At 40.1% G+C, this 19,804-nt stretch overlaps 2 protein-coding genes across 9 annotated transcripts in view; one reads left to right on the top strand and one right to left on the bottom strand.

Annotated features, from left to right (window-relative positions):
* The window catches only part of LOC135167826 (uncharacterized), a 132,493-nt gene that overhangs the window by 6,145 nt on the left and 106,544 nt on the right, over positions 1-19,804 (bottom strand). Inside the window, exon 1 of one of the 7 annotated variants that reach the window (XM_064131418.1) lies at positions 10-387. The exons of 4 other annotated variants lie outside the window; for them this stretch is intronic. The gene's annotated coding sequence lies outside the window, so the exon portion shown is untranslated. Of the gene's footprint in view, positions 1-9; positions 388-19,804 lie in introns of those variants that run through there. 2 more of the 7 variants (XM_064131414.1, XM_064131412.1) reach the window with 2 other exon arrangements.
* Positions 1,396-19,804, top strand: part of LOC135167795 (uncharacterized protein) — a 57,318-nt gene continuing 38,909 nt past the window's right edge. For both annotated transcript variants that reach the window (XM_064131348.1, XM_064131347.1), the window contains exons 1-4: positions 1,396-1,865; positions 10,187-10,400; positions 17,235-17,504; positions 18,011-18,172. In XM_064131348.1, coding sequence (XP_063987418.1) covers positions 10,323-10,400; positions 17,235-17,504; positions 18,011-18,172 — 510 coding nt within the window. In that variant the 5' untranslated portion in view covers positions 1,396-1,865; positions 10,187-10,322. The remainder of the gene's footprint in view (positions 1,866-10,186; positions 10,401-17,234; positions 17,505-18,010; positions 18,173-19,804) is intronic.

Genomic DNA, 19,804 nt, shown 5'->3' with positions numbered 1-19,804 from the left:
AATGGTTACCCTTTTCTCTGAGAAACCTAACCTGACACCGCCCCAACTCGGTGAGGATGCTGTGCTCCAAACTCACCACCTCAGTCCACTCCCCCGCGGATGTCCGACTATTTTCACACTCAAACCACTGGATTTAAAATTGAATCGACGTGTTTACGATGCAATTAGGTGACGACCAACTGGGGGAGGGTATTTAATCGAATCAAACAACGTCACATCTCGCTTCAAGTGCATCGGTGATTCCCCGGGATGCTGTCTTTTTTACTCGCTTCATGTTTTTCTTGTTTTCCTTTTTTTTTTTCCCGTCACTCCGCCACTTGCTGGTCCCCCCTTTTTCGGAGATAGTGGTGATACTGCGCAAGTCCTGGCGCATGAGTGGTGAACGGTGATAACATGCGCGATAGTTCAAACTGATGGGAATTATTTGGGGTTTTTGGGTGATTGGATTACATGAATAATTGGGAAAACGTCAATAATTTGCGGGGAAACAAATTTTTTCTTAAGTATTTTAACAGGAAAAATTGTTGACTAATTGGGGGGGGGGGGAGTATTTCGAATGCGATAGTTCATATGGTTATGAGGGTCCAGGCTGTATGCAAAATTAATATTTTAAATAACAATATTAATCAGTAGTAGCCGCTGACGTAAAAAATTGTCCCAAAATATTTTACATACGATTTATCTTATTTTTTTTTTTACATTCAATTTTTGAGATTAACAATTTCAGTTAAATATCATGCCTGGACATTATTTACATCTCCGAAAGAAGTCCTCAATCATTTTTCACTCCTAAAAACAATTTACACAATTTTTAGTTCTATTTTAATTGAGCGAAAAATTCCTGCCAACCTGAGCAATAAAAAATTATAAAAAAATGGTTCTCACCTCCAAAAAAATTAAAATCAATAGGACAAATAACTCGGATGAATTCCACGAGAGCCCACCTCTTCATTAACAAAATAAATGACTTCATTAGCCGATCAATCTTCAATTAGATCAATCGAAACCTATGAATTTATCATTGGCATCGCGTGTCCTCACCTCATTAGCAGTAATTTCCCCCTCACAAATTCGCGATTAAAAAGCAAACACAGGCGGCGAGATTCTATCACGAGTGCGTGGTAACGACGCACCAAAGTGTCCAAATAATTTCCCTCCCCCCTCGCCCCCTCGTCTTAAAATCCCATAATGAATAAAAAAACAAAATTGCGCAATAAAGTGTAAGTTGGCGAGTGATAAGGGCATTTTGGCAGTAGATCTCGGTGATAACGATATACCCGGAGATTGTACGTAGAGGAACGAAGGTAAGGGGTCTCCCCGTTAACTCGTGGCGTCGACCCGACGGCTCCTCCACAATCGGTTGGAGCATCGAATGCAAGGAGAGTCTCCAGTTGGCTCAAGTGAGCCTCAGTTGGCGCGCGGCATTCAAGTGAGACGGCTCGCGCTCACTTGAGAAACTTCACGGGCTTCACCAGGTCTTTTATCCCCCCAAAATCGGCCCTCGATATAATTGTTAATTAACCAAAGTGGTCGCGAGGTGAATTTCCAAGGTGACGACAACATACAAATTTTTGTTTCACGGAAAAACAAATAAATCGCGTGAAAATTGGGGGAAAAATTTATTGAGAATTTGATCGATTGGAAAAATTGACTTTCCACCCTTAATTATCGGGTTTAGTGAATTAACTGAAATTATTGGGACCTGGGGAATCGATTGGACAGTGATGTGAGCGGTGAGATGCACCGATGAGGGTCGAAAAACAACAAATACGCGCGACCTTGGGGATAGCTGGACATTAACAAATATCGATACCCCGGAGATTGTCATGCGGGAGAGTGAACGGATAATAAGGGGTGGAGACGAGGTAAGAGGGTTTTTATATTCACGATTATTTATGCAATTGGTTTAGCCGTTTTGCCGCTGGTTTCACCCACTTTCGGTTGTAGTCTCTAAATCAATTTAAAAGTTATTGAATTTATTATTTCGTGGAGATGAGGTGCCGATCGTTATTATTCCGTCCGGAGATGTTCGTATTTCGCGGTGTTTAGGGGGTTGAGGGGCGGATTTTTCGGAGAACTTCATTGTTAATAAAAAATATAAATCTTTATGACTGCGGAGTGAGTTCTGGTGTTGAATTTAAAAGCTCGAGAGGAATATTAATTGTTAATCGCAAGGACAAATATTACGAAGGTCCTCAATAACATAAAGAGACTCTGGAATTTGTTGAATTCATTCAACAAATTCCAAATTACAACAAATTAAATCAATATCCCGAAACGTTTGGAATTCGTTCCAAGTTCACGAGTGAGTTTAACTACAAACTTTTGAGAGGGCACTTCACCCCGAAGTGGACCTCCTCCTCCCGAAAATTAATTTGAATAACAAATGAATTGTTGACCCCGCGAGTACCAAATTATTAAAAAAATATCCCAGATTATTTTAACATTTAATTAAATAATTAAATTGGCGACTTTTCCATGTCTTCAGTCTCTCAATAATTTGTCCAATTAAAATCCAATAAATTAAATAATTACTCCGCGCTCCTGAGTGTACCAGGACCCTCTCCTGGAGGACCCCTGAACCCCCCCCCTCCCCACACGGTGTGCATTATCCTGCGGAAAATGAGTTTGTAGGGGGGTAGACTGTGTGTCAAACGGACGTAAACATTGGGCATTAAATGCTCGATATCTCCACAGACGATTTGGCGACCTAGAGGGCCATGCGATTGCCGGGGCGTTATGCGACTGAGTGATCGATCGAATCCATAATCTCGACCTTGCGGCACACCGACTCGGTTATACGGTACACAGCGACAGTAGTATTGGCTGGGATTTAATCAGACGTGGTTCAGTAACTGTATCAATTATTCGTCCTTGAGAAGGCAAAAGTGGCTCCGGGCTTTTTCAGTTCTTCGTTCATTCAATAGGACAATAATGATCGTCCCGGAGGTAAATGGTTTATTTGGGACTGACAATCTTCGTTTGAATAAAATAAATGAGTTTATGTAAAAAAATAGTAATAAAAGTTCTATTCAATCTGAGGAATAACTCGATCCACTTGAAATCGGTTTAAATTTTCGTGAGAAGAATTTTTTCTTCGAATGGAATGCAATGTTTACAGACTGATATACATATAGATAATACATGAACTATTTAATTAAAAATCCTGAATTTTCTAGGAATTATCCTCAGTATCATTTTTATCGAAATAAATTCTTCAAAAGGTTTTGTCGATTTTTGTAGTCAAATTCTGGTTATAAAAATTTGGAAAATCATTGAAACTCTGATGTTTATGAGGGGGTGTATATCAACCCCCAAATCTACTGGAAAAATATTTTTTTAGCCACTCGGCCTTGGGTTAAACTCGCCACATATTTATTTACCCCACACACCTCTCGGGAATTTCATCAAACCTTCAACGACAATGGTCAGCCAAATTTGCATCTTTATTACTTTATTCATTCTCTGACGCAAGAATGGATACTAGCCCCTTGCTGACACGCCACTAGCTTGGCAGCTTTTGAATTAACAAGCCTGACAAAAATACCTGAATTTTTATCTGGAGTGGGGCGCCATTGTATCAAATCAATGGGAATAAAAATGGAAATCCACGTGAAGCTCGCAGCTCTCGAATGGGATTTCTCTTCTTTGCTCTTCGGAGAGTGAAAAGAGGAAAAAAAATATCGGTTCGCTTCCAGGAAAATACGGAAAGCGAGAAAAAAAAATAGAAATTGGAAGGGTGAGTTACTCGGTTAGAGGGTGTGTTTGTTGGCAGTCTTCCGGTTTATTATCCACCGCAGAGGGTATCACTGTCCTTCGCGTTCTCGAAAATCGCCTTGAACTCGCGTTCGGGACTGATGATTTCGTCGATTTATTTTGTAATCGTGAAGATCGATCGGGGCATTTATTGCGATAGCAGTAATTTCCGGAAATTTTGGTGAAATATTGTTACTTCGAAGCTGGGATTGGTGAATTTTTACGGAAGAAGGAGAGGACATTTAGATTGAGGAGTTCGATAAAACCGGGAGGAGAAGTTTTCGTGAAATATTTAATTTACTAGATAATTACCGGTCATTTTGTCCTGGCGGTCGATGACATTGTCATGATCTTATCACGTCCACCGAAGGCTATCGTCATTATCAAAGGCACCGGAGGGAAATCAATTATCAGTCGGTGGAAAAGAATCAATTTGAATTTTGATTGATTCGTAATTTTCCTCAATTAATCCCAAAAATTTCATAATAATTAATTAAAAAATCCCGTAATAAATTTCTCAAAGTGTCAGTTGACAATTGACTCTGTTGTTATTGTATCGAGTATAATAACGTGACTGTCGTCCTCGGAAAAACAATTTTTCATCCCGACTTATTCCACTGAGACGTTCAACAATATCCTCAATTATTTAAAGGCATTCATCCTGCCCCACCCTCCCCGCGTCTCAGGCTTTATTCTTGACATCATTTTTCCCTTCTACCCGTGTCCACGTGTTGCAAAGTTCCATCGTGGATTATTGATACCGAGGGCTGCTTGACAGATTGCCATTTTCACTTTGAAAAATGAAAAAAAAACGTCCAAAGTTCAGTCAGTGGGTCTCGATTTTTCACTCTTGTTGTGAGGGGGATGACGTCCGGAGATACATGATTTTTGGATATCACACAGTTGAAGGAGGAATGCCTAATGATATGGGGTGTGACTACGCTCAGTGTTGTTACGGGGAGAATTGATTTCAGGGAGAAGTCCTGGTGAATTTTTCGCTCCCCATTTTTGGGGGTGAAATTATTTGAATGTTCAGCCGGATTTATTCTAGGAGAAGACCTCCACTCGGCCCTTTATTATCTGATGTGAATAGATACTTCGGAAATTGAATAGCAGCCCATCAGGGGTGACTTGCTAAATGGGGAGAAGTGGATTTTTGACATAAAGTTGACAAAAAAAAATTGAAAACAACTGTAATCAGAATAAAAATTGGCTGTCAACAAAGTCCAATGAATTTTCAAAAAAAAAGATGATTTTGATTCAAGGGGGAGGTGCAAACAATTAAATAGTCACCCCTCAGTAATAAAAAAATGGTGCTTTGCGTATTTTATTCGTTTCATAATTAAATTGATTAAAAATGATTTGTGGAACGACCGGACCTTAGACTCCATTAATCTCTCAACGTAATTTCCACCTCTAAGGGCTTCATTGACTCATGAACTTGTCGTCATAAACAGCGAACCCGGAGCATTAAACCGACTCGATTTCCCACTTAATCATCGACCCCGTCCCCGAAGCTCTCCATTAGCCCCATAATTTTCCAATTTCCCGGTTAAAAATATCGAGTTCTGAATCGATTGATAGCACGTCTCCCTCCCACGTTGAATGTGTAACCCCTCGTTGTACATTTCTTCGTATTACCCCGCTATCATCACCCCTGTAATCCACTGCTCTTGCATAATTGCCAGGGTGAAGACCTTCGATGGATAATAATCATGCGTCATTAAAATCTAATCCCATCGAAGGTGAGGGGTTGTTGTTATGTATACAATTACCTCAACGAATCCCTGAGCCCCCGAAACCCGTTGTTTCGTCGCCTGATTTAATCCGCATTAAGTCGCAAAGTCACCCCTTCCACTTGTTCCGCCCTTTGCCCGGTTGGTCGTGGAGATCAGCCGAGAATTTGTTGGCTCTGAGCCTCTGGTGGTCTCTGCTACCCACAACACAAATTCTTATCACGATTGTGAATGGGTCAGAGATGAGGAAGGAAAATTATTTATGAAATTGTCAGGATAAATATTTAAACACAATGGAATTTAAATAAAATTTTAAATAAATCTGTTGGTTTCTCTTTTATAGAAAAAAAAATATATATATGTATAATGTATTATTTAATTTAGATTTTGTTTAAATATTGATTGACTATTTAATACGAAAGTTCTCAAGTATTTTATTCATTAAAATCTTTTGTTTAGACTTTAAGAATAATTTTCTTTCTGTTCTCCAGAGGCCGAGAGCCTTGGACGCATCCCTCATTCTCATGCCACTCCATAAATACCATGACATACTGAAATGAAAGTTCTGGAGTTAGTTCGAAGCTGTTCGGACCTCGTCGAGTGAGGGTTCCCCACGTGAGGGTCTCCCATCGAAAATTTTCCGGCTTCGGAGTCCATTATGCTCCATTAGCTCTTGACGTTTTCCAGAAACAAAGTTAAAACAGACAAATGCCGGAATTCCGATATTCCCGCAAGTTACACGGGTGGGGAAATTCTCCAGGGCACTTCTGGAAGAGGGATATCTCACCTTCACATTCACGTCCATTTACCAACTCCGGTGATGAGTAGAAAAACACCCGGACTTCGAGGGGATACATTAGACCGATGCATTAGACTTTGAGTGATTTTCTCGTATCACAAATTACAAAATCGGAGAGGTATTGGGGGAGATTTATTTACGAATGTTATTCCATACATAAATAAATCATTGAATGAATAAATAAATTAAACTACGTAAAACTCTCCATAAAATACTCTTGAAAAAGGTTTTCTCTCAATGAAAAGAGTCGGTGCCCATAAAATATATTTTTCCCAATAAACATAAAATATTTTAATTGATATACCACCCCCCCTTCTGCATATAAAAATCTCCCGCAAAAATGTGCAGTCCATTTCCCCCTGAATGTAAATTTACAAACTTCCCTCTCAATTTTCCCAACGATATAAACCGAAACACGTCGGCATTCGAGAATTTAAACCCCATTTTCCCCGAAGTTTGTCCTGTTTAATCGCCCCAACAAAACTCATCCCAGGATCTCATCTCTTAATCAAGGAAATTTCAATTCTCCGTAGACCGAGAAGTTTTAATTTATCGTGTCCATTTCGGTGGAAAAAAAAAATCCCTCTCACCCCCAAATATTCAAAATCACGTGGTGAATAAAACCGTCATAGTTGCATTAATGTTCGAGTTTTAATGTTGGGGCACAGAGAGTCAGGAAGTTGGCCTGCGTGATCGGCCAACTTTCCTTCTGCCCCCTTTCCTCCCTCACCGCCCCCTTGACTCAGATAATACCTACCATGAACCCGCGACTCGCTCGTTATCGTTATTATCGTTATTTCGCCAGTCTGTCTTGATTAACCCAATTCGCTCTTTGGCGCGTCTCACCTTTCTCTCTAGTACAACGATATGACCCGCTGCACTCTCACTGGCTGATTATTTTCCTTGCCTAAATTAATCTCAGTGGAATCGATCCGAAGGGGAGGGGGTGGGGGTGGAAATGCCCCGTGAATGGTATCGGCTTTCGGTGGGAAGTTGGAAAATTTTGAAACCAAATATTTGGCGAAGAGAAGACCTGGAAAAGGTTTTAGGTTTTAATTGTCGAGTTCATTAGTGTTTCGAGGTAATTCCAGCTGCGGCTACTCTCGACAACTGACCACAAAGTGCATTAACGGATTTTGAGTTATCAATTTTTTATCGCCAGTTCAAACTGGATTAACCGGAAAATTATTTAACTGAATTTTCCCGAGAGCGGATTTCACGGTTTTTGGACTTGAAAAAAGATTTTTGAGACTTTGGGGGATTAGAAAAATTACTTTTCCGCATTGGGCGTCGAAATAATATATATTCTGGTTCCTACATATTTTAGTGAGCGGAAAAGGTACGTTTTGCGCCCGCGAATCGCTTAAAAGTTCATTTTCCGCATCACGTGACGAGAAAAATTATTTCTGCGAACTGACGGGGGATATTTTTTATTCCCTCGACGATGATTTTTTTAACGTCGGGATTTACAAAGGCCCAGTGTTCGTGAAGCTCGGCTGACGGGCGAAATGACAAAAAATATGATGTATCGGGGTGGGAGCCACCCTAACGTTAGGGCTCGCTCGGTCGCCTCATCGCTTATCATCGGACTGTAAGTTGCAAAGCGGCTCAAAGGCGACACAGACGTGTGAGCTTCCCGGTGGCTTCTGAGTGGATGTGTAGAGGCCCTTCATAGGGCTTCCTAAGAACCTTACGCAATTACCAGGCTACAGCGACGCTAAATTTCCTGCTCAATACCACAGTACCACATCGGGATTCATAAAAATAGAAAATTAATGAGGAAGCGAAGGGATTTCTCCCTGATTCCCAAAATTTTTGAATCGAAGCCATCGGTGCCAATGGTGTCCAATGCTGTTGCCAACCTGATTTTTGTGGCATCCCCTCCACTGACACTAATCTGATTCTTATAATCTAATTATTATTCCCCAAAAAATCTCCGAAACCCACCGATAATTGTTCTGATATCTCCCGAACTATCCCACCCCAATTAAAAATTCTATTCACTAAATAATAAATCAATACCACCACTATAATCACTCACAATATTAATTATATAATTTAATTATTCATCTGAGTATTCCATAAATATATTGACTATAATTACCACATTAGATTACAATTATTGAATTTGATAAAACAAATTAACCCTAAATTTACCGCACCTCAGGAAATGTCTCCCCGACATTCCATTTTTTAACACCGGAAATACACAACTTTTTGACTATGGAAAGGGGATTCGCTGGAGCTTTTGTCGGATCGTAAAGTATAACAGTTATGTCGGGTGTTACACTCTGGCACTTTCTCACGAGTTTTATCTCGCAGTCGTAACGGGCGATACCTATCAAACCAGGTTTCAATTTCAACGGAACCGTTACAATCCCCCTCAGCAAGATTGTCCGAGCGTTTAAAGCCCAAGAGCTTTTTCTCCATTTTTTTTTTCGCGACAAGAGGCGCCAACGTACCGGGCCGACGGTACATGAAGGACGAAGAGGGAGGGGTTTATCGGGATAATCCGACAGTCAAGGAAGTACAGAAAGCCCGGTTTCTCGTGCAGGTGAATTTTGCGGCTGAATTTCCAGTCGCAGTGGCGGGTAGTTTTTACCCCCAGCTCTCAGCCGATGGGAAGATAATCCTACAGGCGATGAAATTTTTTTTATTTCAACATTTTTTTCGCTTTCGTTCCTGCGAAAATCCCCGGAAAATAATCTCCGACTGCCCCGGAAATATTTCCGCAATTTTTACTGGAGATAAAATTCAAAAATTTCTACGACCGAATGTAATTGTTATTAAAATTTTCCGAAGTCATTGGGTCATTTTTCCCGAGGGGTCAGATCAGGAGACTTTCCGGACGTTTGTGTAATAATTACTGGGCCCTTCCCTCGGTACATCGTCGGCATCCCCAAAGGCTTGACTCCAATTATAATGCGGATTATTTAAAAAAATTGGAGAACATGTTCTCCGCGTATTTCTTCAGACTGAAAAAAACCTCTAATTAAATTACCATTTTTATTCGCAGCGGAAAAAAAAACCTTCACCCAAGGAAACAGGAGTATTATTTTGCTCGCCGTTGGAGTGAAGTTAATTAACGAGAATAAAAGTTCATTATTCTTTCCAGCCGTTAAAAATTCATGCAGAAATTTTTTTTTCGCACTGCGGGAGAAAGCCTCGAATTTCCGCTCCCTTCTCTGTTTTTTTAATAGTTGCAACGGTGAACTTATCCTTGCGTTACCCCTACGCACAGGTCAGGCATAAAACGCGGGAAAATTAGATTTCATCCCTTCGTGAAAATTCCTCCTGCCACTTGGCGCCGTAAAGAGAGCATTCAAACCGGGGGAGTTTCTCGTTTTTTTTTTTGTAAATAACATGGTAATACATCATTTAGAAAAGGGTCCTTGGGAATTTTCCGGAGGTTTTCCGCTGGAGTCTCACGGGCGTGATTCTCCTTACTAATGAGCCGAGGACTCCTGCTGTACACACAAGATGTGGAAAAATAAAAAATTACGTGAAAACGGTAATGGGGAGGGATTTTCCACCTTTCGTCGTGCGATAATATTTATAAAAAAATATTGAACACGAAAAAAAAAATGAAAAATTGATTTTCCTGGTTTTCTTATGTCCCACTCGATTATAAAAAAATAATAACAAAAGAATTTTTACTCCCGGGATATAAATAACCCCAGGAAATCCCTCACTTGAGAAACAATCGTTTTCTTCGATGAAGAGAGGGGGCACTTTATTCCTGAATGAAAAACATTCACTTAAACTCGTGATATAAAAACAAAGAAATATAAAAAATGAAGGGAGCGTAAGAATAAACAATGCGGATAATCTGGAATAAGAGCGTGGTAACTTATGCAGGAGCAATCGTCTCACTGTGCCTGTTCTCTATTTTCAGGGACCAGAAATAATGGAGTAACGGAGGACGCCGGTACAGGGCCACCCTTGGCTTTCGGAGGACGATTGAAGGGGAGAAAAAGAAACGCAGAAGTTGATAAATAAGGAGACAATTTTTTTAGCGGCTGGATACGAAGATGGAGAAGCTCGGGGAGGTGCCAAAACGAGATTGGGGCCATCGGCTGAGTTTGCGGGGAAGCCGAAGGAGTCATCAGGTAGTTGTTATTTTTTAATCGTCATTGATTCCCCTGGAAAGTGTGTGCGCGAAAAAAAACGAGAAAATAGTGATTTTTATTTCGTCGAGTGCGAAAAATTCATTCGGTTACTCCGGGAATTTTGGGTTCGTTGAAATATTGAGATTCTTCGATTCTAGTGGAAACGTTGGAGATCGAGACGCCCTTTAAAATCGAAATTGCCGACTTTATGGGGCAGGATAATTTATTTGGCCATCAGGACCTCGATTATGATATTTTTAAATTATGTCTGGGTGAAATATTCCCTGGGAAATCGATCCTGACATTTCGAGAAATTTATTTAGCTATTTTTCATTTATTATTTTTATGTTTTCTTTTTATTTTTTGATTAGTTTATTTAATTGCTGGACCACAAACTGATTCTGTAGAGCAATCGAACATTTCGTCGCTCACAAATATAAATAAATTGTTAAAACAAGCCCCGTATGGAATGATGGGATAATTTTTACGAAAAATGTCTCTCGTGTCCGCCCAATACGTTGACCAGGATCACTTCGTTCGCCGCGCGGGGGACGAAGTGATCCTGAATTTGCAGAGGAACTCGTGTGTTCCAATTTTTTATTTCCAATAACTGCTTCGAATTTCATTATTAACTCATTCCATTCAGGATAAACCCCCACGTTTCAATTTTCCATGCGGATTGAAAAAAGTTTCTCGTTTTTAGTGAAAAATTTGCAATTCCAGAACTGTAGCACGACGGAATTTGGGAATGAAAAATCACAGGAATATGAAAAATTTCCATTTATTGTCCTCAAAGAGGAGGAAGGGGAGGGCTGACGGGAATCGCCAAATAAATCGAATAATCGGGGATTTATTTCTGCGGATTTTTCATCGAATGTCCGGGAAAAATGCGAGGGAATTGTCATTTTTTTCGCAGCTCCACCGACAGCTCCGGGGGAGTAAACACCACCGGTAATTTCGACAGGAAAAAAGCGAGTAATTTATCGCCAAAGGGTGGGTAATTTACCTTTCTTATTGACAGGGAGGGGCGCATCGAGATCGACATCTTTTAATCACAAAAAATCTCGATTTTTCCCAATTACTTGAGAGGAAAAATTCCGCGTTTTCCGAGCGCTAAATTATTTGTGCAATTTTTCCGGCTAATGTATTCACCACTGATGATTATGTTGCAACGCTGGCGTTAACGATTGCCTATAGAACGAGTAGGCGAATCGATTTTCGCAGTAGCGAGGCTAACGAGCGTCGATTGTTCGCCGGTTGAATCGAAAGCGCGTGGGATCACAACGAGACTATCACTTACGACGGAAAATGCATTAGAGTCTTCCGAGATGATGAATTCGCAGGAATTTATTGGAATTGAATTTGCTGGTGGCATATCAAGCGCGAAAGGGGAAATAAAATCGACGGGAAATTATGCTCAATAAATGACGGTCAATAAATTTTTGAAATTGAATTTTCCGAGGGACAAAATGGTCGAGTGAAGGGTCTTGTATCTGCAGCAGTGATGAGGAGCACATAACAATAAAAAAATATGTCTCCGTATTATTAAACTGAAAAAAAAGCGATAAACAACATTTTTCAAAAAACAAAATTATTTTCTCAGGTTTTATTATATAAATATTTAGTCAGTACGAGCGAATGGTCGACTTACTATTGATTTATTGAAGTTTTATATCCGATTTTTACATCGATGTGACAATAATTTTGGAGAACATTTGCTGTTGGTTAAAGGATCAAATAGTCAATCAGGATTTCATGTTAAAAATTACATTATTACAATTTACATTTCCCTTGAGGATTGGGGAGGCGGGAAATTCATAATTTTTCAAAGTTTTTCAGCAATTAATCTACCTGATAAGGAATGTATCCGCAGAAAGTGCGCGATCTAGTTGTTTTCCCCTAAAGCTTTGCATACACAAGTCTTTCCGGCCTTGGTCTCCGGCACACGCACCTGGGCGCCCAAAAAATCACACTTCTCCTTGCAGTCCTCTATCAACTCATCGTCCGACGCAGATACGACTCCTAAAAAATATAATTTATGCTGCTAAAGAATAAAATTTGGCAGATGAAAAAAATTTACCGAACAGAAATTATTCTGTCCCCTATATTCTCCAAAATTTGGTGAACGATTTTTTAAATTAACTTAACCCTCTATAAAACTATCAGTAAAATTAATTAAACTCATTATCCAATTTGTCAGCACTGTAGACTAATTTTTATTGAAAATTTCCCTTCGCGGGAGGTACGTAAATTGTTTCGGAATTTTTCTGAGTAATTTTCTCCGCGTAAAAATTGTTGAATAGGATTTTCCACTGGCAATATTGACTTGATTGACGATAAGAGAGATTAATTACCTAATTACTCACCTACATTAACGGCGCAGAGCACGAAAAACAGCGAGAGAAGGCACCACAGGAGCTTCATTTTGCAGGAAAACAGAGAATTCCAGAAGTTTTTTATTGTTTCATAAAATTGAGTGTCCGTTCGAGAATCGACTGTCACTTATTCACATAATGACGGCCATTATATACTCTCACAGAAGAAAAATTTTCCACTGCGCTGTTTTTTCGCGAATCGCGCCAATCCGCGATATTTTGAAAATATTACAGGAAGTGATAATTCAACGAATTCCGCATTCGCTTTCAGACCGACCTCGAGGAATTTTATAGCTTCAGCAAATCTTATCGCAGCGTATCGTATATGTCTCACCGATTTTCATTAAATTTTGTCAAGTTAGAAGCAATAAATAATACTGTTGTCCTCGTAAAAATGGCCGACTCCGCGCGAATGACGCAAGACCTGTTGCAATAACAATTAAATGGTTTTGAATGCATCAAAATTCTGATAAAATATCTCACCAAATCTACCCTGAAAAAAAAAATCTCAGACCACGTCATTTGTTGTATGTTCATTACAAATACCTGGGAAAGTCACAGATAAAAATCCGCTTATCACAAAAAATGTTGGCCAACAAAACAACTATATTTTACATATTGGTAATAATAGTTTGCAAGAAAATTTTGTGACAAATATTCATGTGACGGGAAAATGTTCTGCTGTCGATTTTTAAAAAATCGCGAAATGTTCTGGTGAATAATTTATTTGAATATAGTATAAAGGGCCAAAAATAGAACGATATCAATTCCATTCGGAGAATCGAAGTTCGACGGGGAAGTAAAAATCGTAAAAATGATTGACGATAAACCCACCGCAGACCCACATGAGAAGACACAAGTCTGGAAGTAACTGAAGTAATACAGAATATGAAATTCCTCCCGATACCCACGTCTCCATTCAAAATTGCGGAATTCTTCAATATCGTCAAGCATCATCCGGTACCGCGATGCACGAGCAACAATAAAAGCCCTACGACCTAAAAAAATATTTCCGCCGAATATCCATTCACTTCGAGGGATTATTAGTCTTCAAACCTTTATTCTCCTGATGGCGCCAAATTACCTCAGAAAATTCTCACATTACTTATATAATTAATTATGATAATGAGCGAGATTTTTATGGAACCTTGAGGGAAGTCCTCCGCACTTATTAACGGAAAAATATTTGAAAATATTTTTTCCTGGGTGATGGAGTGTGAAAATGAAGCCTCGACGTGGGAGGATCGATTTTGCGAAGCGCCTCGTTATAATTGCGGAACCCAGACCGGCTATTTGAATTGATAACGTGATTATCGAGACATCTGCCCAGTCCGTATGCCCATTTCCTCATTTCCCCGACTGTCGGAGCTTTTTCTTTTTCAGTTCGATGAATTTTTATCGAATGCAAAGGTCAATGATTTTTCCACAACCCTTCGATTTTTATCTTCACGCTTATCAGGATAATGAGGTATTCGTTGCAGAATATCGAGTCATTGTTCACTTCGGTATTGTTCCCTTCCAGGGACTCGTGGACTCCCCGGAGTCGAGGATGCGGTTCACTCGATCTTAATAAATTTTTCCTTTCATCCGGTGAAGATGATCCACTCGGGATGATTCGACTTTTTTCTGCGAATGCGCTCGGACGAGATGAATATGCAATTTTATCCAATTGTGCTCTGGAAAAATAGTCGAGGATCGGGGGAATCGATTCCACCCGGGGAATCGACTAGGGGTTGAACTCGCCCGAGGGGAATGTAATATTCATCGACGTAATGGTTACGATATGATGTTCAGTAATTCAATGAGATCGCGGGAAATGTCTGACTTACGAGTGAGTTAAGACGATGTGACTCACTCCGCGAAAATTACCTGCGACATAAATTTTCCCCCGACTCGCGGAAAAATGTTCCCCTCCCCCGAATAAAAATGAATGCTTGAGAGGGCGAGTCTCCCGGCACTTCAAAAATTTTATTTATTCAAAATCCTGACGCCCACTCCCTGGGGGAGGTTTTCCAACGCAGCAAAAGCTCCCGAAAGATTTTCCAGAAATAATTTCCACTTTTTCTCCCCTCGAATTCCCGCGAACCCCCGAAGCCCCACAAACAAAAAACCTCCAACGACACAATAAACCCTCGATTCAACCCCGGGGGCGTTAAAAAAAATGGACATCACTCATAAACTATTCGAAAAAAAGTGGTTAACAGTTGAAAAAAAAAACAGCTCTTCACGTACGACTGGACAGAAACAGCTGACACATAAACATCCCCGTGGACAATTGGTGAAAACAAATGGGAAAAAATACTGGTAACAGGACAGCAACATATAACAAAATTAAATGAAACAAATTTCATCACTGAAAGGCCGGACAGGAATAACCGAGACAAAAAAAAATATAGTTTATCCCGTGTGAACACACACTATACATATTCCGAACAGAATGCGGTCACTCGGCTGATCACATCTACCAATGTCCGATGAATATGTTCACGTAATCCCGGTTATACGGTGAGTGTTATGCACACGTGTCTACGATGTTAGGGGTAACATACATATACTTAATGCAATCGCATAAGCAGACGCCCCTGGTGCAACGTCACTAGTGAGCAAACAACCCCTATTAGGCCGACGCTTACGTACGACAAACTGATTGGATTGATTGTTACTATAAATACGTTTCCAGATGAATTTAGAAAGGGAATTGTCCGCCCCAGTGTTGCACATATTCCCCTGAAAATATTCGGTAATTTAAAATTGAGAAGTAAGGGCTCCTGAGGGTGCCAAAAATATTGGGCCCGTCTGGGACTTTACGACAGTCGAAAAAGAGAATTTTACTGATTTGATGCGTTTGAGGCCCTAAAGGGCTTCAGATATATTTGGTAACGCGAGGGTATTTTTTAGATGAGACGTTAGGGGGTTATGAGGGTATGCGATACTAGGGAGGGATGAAAAGGGCTGGGATTGAATTATTTTAGATGGCGGGGACTTTTAAATCGGAGGTCCGTCGATATTTGTCGCGCCGGAAAAAAAAACCGATCACGAATTCATTGCACGCACTTTCGCTTGCGGTTGTTATTCAGGGGATGGAAAGTATTGTGTGGTCTGGGAGGGTAACTGTAGACGTCTTCTAGGAGAGGGGTCAGGTTTATTTAACAACCTGTCACTTCCAGGACTGTAAAACACGAATTCTTTGGTAATTCAGTGGAGGGCTCCTCTCTTTAAACTTTTCCACTCTCTCGCAGTTCCGAAGTTGTGATTCGCCTAAAATAAATCTGGAGAGCTATTTCAGGGAGCTTTTGTGCTTGTGCTATTATAATTTATCCTTGGTAAATGGGAAATACAGGGGGAGGGGAGTCTATCAGGGAAATCAAAGGAAAATGGCGATTGTCAGGGTGTAATTCAGGTATTTGTGGGAATATATTGACGATTATATTAATAAATTAGTAATTAGTACACTTATCTAATTGGAGGTCCTGTCGGAAGTATCAGACAGGACAAAGGTCCCCCTGTCCGACCATAACCGGCGTTTTCACTGAGACGATCCGTGAATTCCGGTTTTCGAAGTGGAAACGCCGGTTTTGGTCAGCCGCCCTCAAAACCCGTTAAATAACTCTCAAAAAATTCGCCGAGTCCCAAAAATTGCTCTCTTATCATCACGGCATTCTCCTTATCATAAAACCCAGCAAAAACCTCCCATCTAATTTTTTTTACCCCCAAAAAAAATTTTTGTTTCAGCGCTCGCTCCTCGCAGATAATTTATTCTCATGAATTTTTCACTTTCTTTCGTTTTTAATATATTTTCCATATCTTCGAACGCAAAATTCCAGTCTCTACACACACATTGGGGTCTGCGAACGGCAGGGCAGATAGACTGAATGAAAATAAAAAATAAAAAGTTGTAGAAGGGAAACAGAAGAAGAAGAAGACGAAGAAGAAGAGGAAGTGAAATGTGAGGAACGTTGAACCGATGAAATTCGCGTTGGAGACAGGTGTATTTATTTCGCATTGTTGTTCGTCGATGATGGCACGATATACTCGGTATCTTTGTAGTTCATGGCATGGGGAGAAGCCCAGCTACCGGTGTTTTTCTCTACCCTACCCTCGGGGTATATCGCCGGACGACCTGAAATTGACGCTCGCTTTTGTTTGATGCCTCTTTGTGATGGCGTCTTCCGATGCATTTTTCATAGTTATTTTCCCTCCCCCTGATGGAAAGTTTCCGGAAGGATGAAGAGATAAGTTTTTCATCAAAAATATTAAATTTCATTACGTCCAGGGGATGTAATGAAGATAGAGCTCGTTGGGGGGAGAAAAGAGGGCAGAGGGCGAGGGAGATTAGCAGTCTGGGACCGTTTTTATCCCCTGAAAATAGCGTATAGTACTATCGATCCGCATTTGTGGTCATGACCAGTGCAGAGCACTGGGGACAGTAATAGAATCAACTGGATGTTATTTTTTTTAGGGAGAACTCGGCGGTGCGCGGACGACGACCGGAGGATCGGTGAGGAGCACCCGACGATGGGCCAGCCTTCGCCAGCATGTGACCAGCGGTGACAAGGCAAGGCCTACAATCGAGCTACTGCTGGATCGCGAAATTAATTCGAGGGCCCCGACACCCAGCACTGGGCCCCATTCCCCGAATACACCACGGACACCTCACACACCGGTTAAAAAATCGAATTGGGAGGTGATTGAACACTTCACGGGGGGGCCTAGACCGTCTATAGTCACGGTGAGTCGAGGGAAAATGAGAGCTCCGGCTCAGGGAATTTTAATTAATTTTTTATTAATTTTTTTTCAATTTTTTTCGATGAACTTTGCGCCGAAAAAATTTCCAGGTTTCGCTGGCGTTAAATTCCGATATTGCAATAAATAAATAAATAATTTTGCAATATGAGAGTCATTCTATTGATGTATTTTCTAGAGATTATCCTTCGCAGTAATTTTTTACTAAATTATTAAATTGTTTTAATAATAAAAATAAATAAAATGAAAAAGCAGAAAAATTCTGGACAAGAAATTTTTTAAAAATTATCTGAAGGAATTAAATTATATAAATAATAATAATAATTGTGTGGACTTGTTCTAGTGAATATTCTCTTTAAATGTTGCAACAGAATGAGCAATAAATAATGGAAAATTGAAGAGAAATCGAGTAAAATTTTGAAACGCTTTTCCATCGACTGAAAAAACAGTCTTTACTGTTAAGAGATGTTCTTTATTTGTGGAACTCTCCAGATGGGGGTTGGATCGGAGATTGGTGTGAGTCTGGCCACGACAGGTCGAGATCCACTGGCTGAATGTGGTCTGAATCCTGGCCTCACGGACAGTGGAAGAACCTGCGCCCTGAGCCGCTTTCTCAGCGCCCTTTGTTCATCCCACAGGTTCAAGAATCTCCAGGTAAAACTTTTCACTGTCTTAATAATTTCTTTCGTTATTCCTATGCGTCATGGACTATCTCCAACGTTGGGAAGACGATAATCATTATAAACTCCTCGGCGCGAGGTGGGATAGACAGGAGGCTGATAATAATTATCGGGATATCTTGATGGCTGATTGGATTTCAGGAGCGCCACCTGCGCTTTAATCAATTTGAGAGCAGTCGCTTGGTGAAGGGAGATGTGACTCGAGACGAGTTTGAATATAATAAGTTAATGCAGCGAGAGAAGTAATTTATTGGAATAAATTATGAATTATGGGAGTAAATGGAATCATTGAATCGTTTGATTTCAATAGAAAATATCCGAATAAAATGAAAATTTATTTTTTGTACGATTGAGACGTACCATTGACCCCCAAAAAATTAGCAAATTGATAATTTGAAAAGTCTAATTATGGGGAAGGATAATTAGGAAAGTTCTGCTGCAATCGGAGGTAATTTATGATTTTTTTTCTGCTCTTCATGCGAAAATATTATAAATTCCATCCGAAATAGGATGCGAGGGTGAAATCAGAGGGACGCGTGACCTGTTCGTGTAATACCTCACGTGTCCTTCGCGAAAATACTATTCATTCACGTCGGGAAATCCCCTCACGTTTCGCCAGCGCTGCGGTAAAATTTAAACGTAAGAGCGAATTTTTTTTCACGCAATTTTTTTTTTCGGATTTTAATCGAAAATGAGAGAGATGAAGAAACACGCTCACTGCAGAGGCATGACCTACATATTTTACTTAAAGGAGTATTCTTCTCTATTATTAGTTGAAATGAAAAAATTACATTTGGATTTCAATGGAACTGGAGTGCATTACGAGAAAAATTCTGAATTATGATGGGAATTCCAACAGAATGGGAAATTACGTTTTTTATCACAGGGAATAGATGCGTAGGGGAACAATTGTGGAGGAAAAAATCGAGTGAAATTCACTCTGAAACTCGTATGAACTGGGATATCAGTCAAAACGGGGGGGTGGGGGGAGAAGCCTTTGAGGGAAAATGGTGAAAAGTTTTTTCAAAGCCAATGGGTAGTCCCCAGTGCGATAAAAATTTTAAGATACCCATATTTTTTATGGATATTCCATTCACAGTCTAGGGATTATTATATTCCGTAGGTGGGCAGGACCAGCTCCGGATGTTCCTTAAAATTCTACCAGAACTGTCAGTTGATAAAAAAGTTGAAAAAAAGCAGTATTTTTTTTTATTTTGAAGTAATTATTAATTAGGGTGCTTCCGCACTATTTTCGGACCTCAAAAAAAATTATCTGACTTATTCCCTGATTTTCCCTGATTTTTTTTCACCAAAAAGCTCTTCAGATCTGTCTCCGGCTGTTCCACCAGACCCCCAAATGATCCCAAAACTGAACTAAGCCAGCTCCTGAAAGAAAATCGACGCAGTGCGACGTTTCCTTCACGAGGTGACCAACCTGGTGTTAATCTACAGCCAGAATTATTCTCATTGAAGCACGACAGGGTCTGCCGAGCTTCGAAAAACTTTCCTGAAACTTAATTTCACCTCCAATGAAGAATCTTCATTATCCGCAATTTCTCCTTTCCTCGGAATTAAAACGGCCGAATGTTCCGTATTTTCTTTTTTA

Source organism: Diachasmimorpha longicaudata, chromosome 12, assembly GCF_034640455.1.
Source record: "Diachasmimorpha longicaudata isolate KC_UGA_2023 chromosome 12, iyDiaLong2, whole genome shotgun sequence".
NCBI classification, from domain to species: domain Eukaryota; kingdom Metazoa; phylum Arthropoda; class Insecta; order Hymenoptera; family Braconidae; genus Diachasmimorpha; species Diachasmimorpha longicaudata.
Note: the sequence above shows the minus strand (reverse complement) of the source record. Positions and strands in the feature narration are given on the sequence as shown.